Raw genomic sequence first — 8,554 nt, 5'->3', positions numbered from 1 at the left:
CAGCATGCTAGGAACCCTCCTGTGTTCGATTTGCAACCATAGCGAGCGAAGGCAACCAAGAAGTGATGTGCACGAGCGACGGGCGAGCGGCAGGCGAGCGCGGGTGACGGGCACGGTAGCAAGGGTGGCAAGGAAGCACGGGAAGATGAGGACAAGCGCGGGCGGCCAGCGAGCGCACGGGATCTGGCATGTGCGCACGCTGTAGCGAGCGGAGGCAACCAAGAAGTGATGTGCACGAGCGACGGGCGAGCGCGGGTGACGAGCGCGGTAGCAAGGGTGGCAAGCAAGCACGGGAAGATGAGGACAAGCACGGGCGGCCAGCGAGCGCATGGGATCTGGCATGTGCGCACGCTGCCTTTTTTTCCTTTATTTTCTGTGTGTGTTTGACTTTTAAAATAAAGCAATCAAACGGTTGGAAAAGTATATATCGGATGGCTGAGGCTTGACCGACCTAACTGTTCGGCCGGTGCGCCGGGGCCTATAAGCGCCCTTGAAAATATGAGCACTATGTTTTCATGATAACTGGCAAGTTGCTCCATTGGAAGCGTGACTGAAGCCAACCATCGACTTTAAGTTTAACTAGCCGGGAGTTCGACTTTAAGTTTAACTAGCCGGGAGTTGGCTTGTCCTCATTTTTAATAGATACTCGAATGAAAAAATACGATATGTTCAGTTACTACCTGCTTCCCTTTGGTCAGATCTCTGTTTTACTGCTCACGTGAAGTACACCGCGCGCATGACCTATCAAAGAGCTCGAAAGAAAGACACGGCCATCTCAGGGAATTCCAATCTATCGGATATCCCACACTAGTAATCGACAAAGAGGACACATTTTACTGAGCAGAGGGGCAAGAACAAACTAGAAAAGCACAAACTTTCGATCAACGAACACTGTATCCGATGGCAAATGTAGACTAACAATGTACGCTCATAGCTAGACGGCAAATGTATGTAGACTAATAATGTGCGCTCATGCTAGACGTCAGCGATCAACCTGTGAGGGTAAATCCTCTACCAATAAACTCACCGGCACGAAGCCATGCATACAACTCAATGCCAAACAATGCGGCAACCCCGGCTTGCTCAGCCTTCAGGTCCTTTCTGTTTTTCAGCAAGAGCTTTACAGCATCAACCTCTTTCCAGAAAGCCTTGTAACGGCCAGGAATGCTGCAACAAACGTGTCCTCCATCAGTAAATATATCAAACTTCTGATAAGTGATTACAGCACCATAAATGAAGTACGCCTGTTAAATTGTCCTAGGGCACATCTAGATGTGCTCTAGTTATTGCACATCTAAATGATAGAATCATGCAGAAAGAGAAAAAAAAAGAAAAAAAAATATCCACATGAATCTCAACATAAGATCAATGACATAGAAGTTAGATATGCAATACTTATGACATATCTAGATGTGCTTTAGCAAAACTGTTTTTGTTTCGAACCAGTTGTCATACAGTTAAATGGTTAAATAGGAATGGACATACAAATAACCCAGATGCAAAAACCAGACATAACCCAGAATACCAATATGCATAAACCAACATCATAAAGAATCCAGGATCCCTACAGTCTAATCCAGAGTGGAACTCATGAACATTGTGTCATATTTACGATATTGTTTCTTCATCAAGGAATCAAATTCTAACAATTCATAGTTTATCTTGCACGTCCTTGCGGGCTTGGACAGGTTCGAAACAAAAGACCGAGATCAAACTAATGTTGCCACCTCCTAACTCTAATACTTAGGAGGTGACAACCAACTGTAAAAGATTATCACCCAACCATAAGAACTTCAAAGTTATGCATGTAATTTGCTATCCATAATTCCATATAAGCTCAATATAAACTGACATGACCAAGCAGTGCGATTCCCAATAGACAAGGCAGCAAACCCAACTGAAGTATTTTATAAATAAAGCAGATTTCATTCAGCATTAAGACACCCCGCATAGTTAATGAACATCCATCCAGTAGAAGCCATATGATCAATCAAAAGGAAAGATAATCTGAAATGAAAGACTCCTACTCTATTCTTAATTAAGGTGGTGTTCACAAGTAGCCTCTAGTTGAAACCTCACACAAGCTAGAATTTACATTGGTTAGAAAACCTGAATCCTCAATATCTTGAGTGATACAAATCAGCACACAAGGGATAACAACTAGGCGGGCCGTAAAATTTGTTGTAGTCCATTTTCAAGAGAGAGCATCATGGCTGCCTGGACGCAAGGCGACAATAGGATTTCGCTACAAAGCCTGAAACTCCCTTTTGGATTTTGGTTCTTGAAACCTTGCTACTAGTAAAAATAAAAACAAACAAGGAACAGTTAACTTTATTTCAGGGTGCCCAAACCAAGCTATATAGAGTCCATGGCTATACGGCAAACCATCAGCTAGAGCCCTTTTGCATCCCCAATTCCCCCATCCGACCACTAAACCTCGCAAGCTGCAACAAGAAAAACCCACAATACACCATCCGTGGCACGCAAGCTGACAAATCGAAATTGGCATACCCAGACCAAACAAGCACCAATGAACCCTACAAAGGCGTAACGTTAACTACTTATCGCAACTGAATCGGAAGCTGCAACTGAATCACAAGCTAGTAGGCACATCAGCTGGCAGATCAACATCAGGAAACAATCTATGATGCAGGAGCACAGGAGAGATGGATGGTAGGGGCTAGGGATCGTCCGGACCTGGCGAGGCGGGTGTAGAAGAGCTGCTTGGAGAGCTCCTGGCACTTTTCGACGGTGGGCGGGTCGACGACGTACTGCCTGTTCCTCTCCATGAGCGTCTTGTGGTACTCGCGCCCTTGCTTGGCCGCGGAGCTCGCCGCCTCGGCCGCCTTGGACTGCATCGCGCTCCCTTGCTTGGCCGCGAAGCTCGCCGCCTCGGACGCCTTGGACTGCAGCGTGGCCCCGTGCTTGGCCGCGATGCTTGCCGCCTCGGACGCCTTGGACTGCAGCGCGCCCCCGTGCTTGGCCGCGAAGCTTGCCGCCTCGGACGCCTTGGACTGCAGAGTGGCCCCGTGCTTGGCCGCGAAGCTTGCCGCCTCGGACTGCAGCGCACCCCCGTGCTTGGCCGCGAACCTCGTCGCCTCGGCCGCCTTGGACTGCAGCTGCGCCATCCTCGAGGCCAACGCCGCCCTGGACTGCAGCGCCATCCTCGACGCCAGCGCCGCCATGGATCTGCCCGCCGTTCGCAGGTGCAATGCGGAGGAGAAGGTTAGAGGTAGATCGGTACGCACAAACTCGCGACCAATTTGATGACGGTTTCGCTGGTTGGTTCACCTCTGCTTTCTTGGTGAGGGGGTTTGGAGGACGGAGCCGAAGAGATTCTAGAAGGCGTAACGCAGGCAGAGCCGTAAGGGCCGACGGGATGTGTTCTATAGGGGCGCTTTGCACAAGTAGATCCCGTTTCCCGCAAAAAAAACAAACAAACAAGTACTCCCTCCGTTCCGAATTACTTGTCTTGGATTTGTCTAGATACGAATGTATCGAGACTCATTTTAGTGCTAGATACTTTCATATCTAGACAAATCTAAGACAAGTAATTCGAAACGGAAGGAGTAGATCCCATTAAGCGTACGATTGGTAAGTTTACAACCGCCTATGGTAAATAAATACTTGCAGCACAAGATTTAGAGTCCTTGAAAGTTTGTAGCAGATAAGATAACAATTGTGTGCAAATCATGATGACATAAACATGTACAGTAGCAATTTTTTTAATTTTATTTTAAAATAGTTTGAATTGCTTACCACATATACTGTAGCAAATTTGCATCATACAAGAACGAAGTCATAAAGGTGTATTACAATATGTAGAGCAAAAGCAGTTACAGCAACACCAAGTACACTGTAGCAAATTTGCATCATACAAGAACGAAGTCATAAAGGTGTATTACAATATGTAGAGCAAAAGCAGTTACAGCAACACCAAGTACACGAGTCCATGCTCATCAGCACAGCCCGGGCATACATCCAACCAGGCACAAACAACAGCAAGTTTTGCACGTCCGAGCACAACGTCCTTATTTCAGTGTAGAATCAAAAACAAATATAACAAGCCAGAACAGTAACAAACGGTGCTTCACTTGGTCCACCAGTGAAGGAAATCCTTGCGCCTGTTGATCTTCTTCTGGAGCTGGAGAACACCGTATAGTAGGGCCTCAGCAGTTGGGGGGCATCCAGGGACGTAGATATCCACCGGAACAATGCGGTCGCATCCACGCACAACAGAGTAGGAGTAGTGGTAGTATCCACCACCGTTGGCACAGCTGCCCATCGATATGACCCATCGAGGCTCGGGCATCTGGTCATAAACCCTGCAGAGGAAGTTACAATAACATGAGCATTAGAAAAAGACAATGAGATTGTGACCTTAAAGCAAACCATCCTGAATATTGATTGCTACAGTCAGAAGACGTTCACCAATTCTTCTCAAGTACAGAAACGTCTCCAAAAGGAGAAGCATGGGCCATACTAAGAAGCTAAGTATTCCCTCCGTTCCATAATTCTAGTCGTGGTTTTAGTTCAAATTATGGAACGGAGGGAAGATAAATCTAGCTTTGTTCCTAGGGGATGAAACCAACAGCACACTCATTTCCATGTAAACCGAGACCTATGTTTTTAAGGCGTCCAGGCGCTTTAAGGCGCTGGGGGGCGCCTCACCGCCTAGGCGCTCAAAGCGCGAGGTAAATATGGCAGCCATGAGTAGAGGGGGAGCTTGGCCGGAGAGGGGGAGGGCCAGCGGAGGAGGATCTTGGCCGGAGAGGGGAAGGGCCGGCGGAGGAGGAGCTTGGCCGGAGAGGGAGAGGCCGGTGGAGGAGGAGCGGATCTGGGCCGGCGGCGTGGGAGGAGAGAGCTCCTCTCTCTTTTCCCCTCGATTGGTGTCCCAGGTGTGTTTCCCTCTTCCTCCCGCCTCTGTTTACCCTCTCTCTCCCGCCCAATTTCTCTTCCATCCCCGCTAATTTCTCTTTCTCGCGCCGCCAGTTTCTGATTCACGCTCGACCTACCCACACATGTCCAGGGCGTCCAGAATCGGCCAAAGCGACGCCTTCTCCGCCTAGGCGACGCCCTGGACGCCTCAACAACCCTCGGACGCCTTAGACAGAAAACTAAGGCGAGGACGACGCCTTGACATTGCCCTCTTACGCCTAAGCGTCACCTAGGCGACGCCTTAAAAACATAGACCGAGACATTCACATGTCACAATCATATACTTCCTCCGATAATGTAAGCAGTTTTTGATCATCACTATGTAACAAATTACCAATATGAATAATATCAAATTGATATTACTAAATTGATCATGAAATATATAATCATTATATACAATTGCTTTTGTTTGACGGACAGGTCTGGCACAGTGGAAGTTGCCTCGTGTAAAGAGGTCCTGGGTTCAACACAGCCTCTCTGCATTGCACTGTGCAGGGGAAAGAGTTGCCTCGTGTAACCCTTCCCCAGACCTCACCTAGGGTGGGAGCTTCTAGCACTTGGTAAAATTGCTTTTGTTTGAAACAGCATGTTTTCTGAGAAGTTATACTTTGACAACTGTGTCAATGTGCTAAACTACTTACAATGTGATAATTCTTAAGGTGACACAGAAGCACATCAATTGGTTACAAAAATGGTTAGATTTAAATTCCTTTATGTTCCAATCTCTTGGCTAAGCAAGTTCATGCATATATATAGTAGCCTGTGCATGTTTTCTTCCTTTTTGATACTAATTATGTTGGATATTAACAGCAGCACATTATCACAGGAAATAGGATATTGAAACTTAGCAAGCCTAAATAACCTATGTTCACACTCTATCTAACAAGTCAGCAAATGCTTCTTCACTTGTAAGATTGAGTAATCAATAGTCTAAGAGCCTAAGAACTAATCATGGGATTGGCCCAACCTAAACATAAAAACAACTTATGTTGTGAAATCTCTTCAGCCATACAGGGAGGATACTTCAATTAAATTATGGTGTTCGTCGCAGACTTCTGCTTTTAGCGATATGCAGACAACATGCTTGCAGTCATGATGTATTGATAGTGCTTAGCACTAGGGATGCTGAAATGTATAAGCATTTCTGTGTTCCATCCTCTGAAGTGGTCCATTTACACAAACCAAACATTCCAGTGATCAGAGTTGGTGTTGTTTCTGACAGGTCTCCAAATCAAATACACAGATTAGGAAAAAGGACTTAGGACGAGCTGTTGTTCATTCTGTGACATGTTTCCAAATCAAAATTTAAAATGGCGAACGTCAACTCCGTGCACTATTAGAGCATAGAAATCACATTAGTAGTCTGTGCCTGCGGGAAGATGCCCACAAAGGTTTGAGCAAGAACTTCTTTCAGATTCAATTGAAATCTACTTAAATTATGGTGTTCATCGCAGGCTCTAGTTTTAGCAATATGCAGTAGGCAGGCTTGTAGTCATGATGTATTGATGGTATTTAGCAATATGGATGCTGGAATGTAAGCATTTCTGTGTTTCATCCCCTGAAGTGGTCCCGTTATGCAAACCACGCATTCTAACGATCAGAGTTGGTGTTGTTTCTAGCAGGTCTTCAAATCAAATACATAGATGGGGAAAATGGAGTTAGTACGAGCTGGTGTTCATTTTGTGGCGGGTTTCGAAATCAAATTCGAAAATGGGGAACAAGAACTTTGTACACTAGAACGTGGATAACATTCACATTCGTGGTCTGTGCCGATGAGAAGATCCTCACAAACAGCGAATTCAATAAATATTTGAGCCAGAACTTCTATCCGATTCAATTGCTTTCTAATTAAATCCCTTCCGAGATCTAAGCGCATGCATGGGAAATCTGAGCGGCAACGGAGGAGGGAGTTTGGTACCGACTTGCGGAGGGCGGGCGCCATCTTGTTGGTGAGCGTGCCGGCGACAATCATGCAGTCGGACTGGCGCGGGGACGGGCGGAAGATGACGCCGAATCGGTCGAAGTCGTAGCGGGCCGCGCCGGCGTGCATCATCTCGACGGCGCAGCAGGCCAGCCCGAAGGTCATGGGCCAGATCGAGCCCCGGCGCGCCCAGTTCATGAGGTCGTCCACCTTGGAGACGACGAACTCGGCCGCCTTGGACCCCGCCGCCGGCGGAGGCACGCCCGCGTACGGCGCCGGTGGGGTGGGCGAGGCGCCCGCCGCGGCGGCGGCGGAGTAGGTCCGCGGCGACGCGGAGAGGAGGGCCAGCCGGGCCGTGCGCGGGAGCAGCGCCATGGTCGTTGCCTAGGGTTTCCTTCCTTGCCTCGTGGAGGGGGAGGTGGAAGCGTGGGCGATTGGGCGTTGCCTTCTCCGAGCTCTCTCTCGCAGTCGGACGCGGCTCGTGGTGTGCAGTGTGGGGTGCCCCGTGCCGGGTCGGGGTCCGTGCCGGGCGCACGCCTGGACTGGACTGGTGGAGTGTGGAACTGTGGATTGCCCAAGCCCAGCTCCGTTTGACGGTGGGCCGGACGCAGTTGGTACAACAACCAGGCCCAGCACTCGGTTCCGAAAGGATACATGAATGGGCCCAATCATCTAAAAAACATGAATGGGCCCAAAGTTTTCTTTCGAGCAAAATGGGCTGAAAGTTAGAATTCGAGCTTTCGTGACAAAATGGTTCATTCGAGCATGGCCTTAGCTGCCTCGTCGTGGACTCGTGGTCGAGTGCTCCTCGCTGGCGCCTTATGCGCCCGCAGAGGAAACCAGCGCCCGTGCGCTTGGCTACGTGGGCCGGCCCAACAACAAGCCGACGAGCTCGCGTACGATGCGCGCTTCCCTGCCTTTCCTGCTCGACCGTCGTGGTTGACTGGTAGTGGTAGATTCGGTCAACCGTTGGTGATTGACTTTTGAGATTTTTTTTTGAAATTTCAGAAAAAGAATTCGAAAATAAAATTCTCACGGATTCTAAAAAGTTCACTGATTTTAGAAAAAAGTTCATCAAACTTATAAAAAAGTTCACCGATTTTCAAAAAAAGTTCATGACTTTGAAAAAAAGTTCAGCGATTTTGGGAAGAAGTTCACAATATTTTGAAAAAGTTCATCGAGTGTGAAAAAAGGTTCATCAATTTTTAAAAACCGCTACTTTGAAAAAAAAAGTTCATCTACTTTGAAGAAAAAAGTTCACAAATTTTTAAAAAGTTCATGGGTTTTGAAAATAGTTCATCTACTTTCAAGAAAAAATTCATGAATTTCTTTCGCAATTGTTTTTCACGAATTTGATAAAAGAAGAAAAAAAGAACCAAAGGCAAAACAACCCACAACGTAAACTCTCGAAGGTAGTTGGTCTGGTGGTTCTGGCGTCCCACTTGTAGGAAGAGCGTCGCGGGTTCGAACCCTGGCTCGCACTCGCTTTTTGCAGTTTACAGAAACAGAAAAACAGAACAAAAGAAAGTGGAATGGGCCCACTATAAAACTAAGCATACAGGAGGGGTGTGCGCCCTGTACCAAATACACTATATTCGGCGCTTAAGGCGCCGAATAGGATTTGGCCTCGTGGTCACCGGCGACGATCCCTGTTAGCGCCCTGGCGGCTTGGCCCCACCTGCCAACGAGGACCGG

At 47.6% G+C, this 8,554-nt stretch overlaps 2 protein-coding genes across 2 annotated transcripts; both read right to left on the bottom strand.

The window, feature by feature from the left end:
- Positions 1-853: 853 nt before the first annotated feature.
- Positions 854-3,385, bottom strand: LOC125548605 (uncharacterized). Its single transcript, XM_048712170.2, has 2 exons — positions 2,698-3,385; positions 854-1,167 (listed from the first exon to the last, which is right to left on the bottom strand). The coding sequence occupies exons 1-2, from the start codon at positions 3,183-3,185 to the stop codon at positions 990-992; spliced, it is 666 nt and encodes a 221-aa protein (XP_048568127.2). The 5' UTR covers positions 3,186-3,385; the 3' UTR covers positions 854-989.
- A 472-nt stretch (positions 3,386-3,857) lies between these two features.
- On the bottom strand, positions 3,858-7,356 carry LOC125544744 (uncharacterized). The gene is made up of 2 exons (XM_048708491.2): positions 6,861-7,356; positions 3,858-4,325 (listed from the first exon to the last, which is right to left on the bottom strand). Exons 1-2 carry the CDS (start codon positions 7,232-7,234, stop codon positions 4,091-4,093), a joined length of 609 nt encoding a protein of 202 aa, XP_048564448.1. The 5' UTR covers positions 7,235-7,356; the 3' UTR covers positions 3,858-4,090.
- Between the last annotated feature and the right edge of the window lie 1,198 nt (positions 7,357-8,554).

The sequence above is a fragment of the Triticum urartu genome, chromosome 3A (genome assembly GCF_056163025.1).
Source record: "Triticum urartu cultivar PI428250 chromosome 3A, HENAU_Tu73, whole genome shotgun sequence".
Taxonomy (NCBI): Eukaryota; Viridiplantae; Streptophyta; class Magnoliopsida; order Poales; family Poaceae; genus Triticum; species Triticum urartu.
This window is presented reverse-complemented; position numbering and strand designations above follow the sequence as displayed.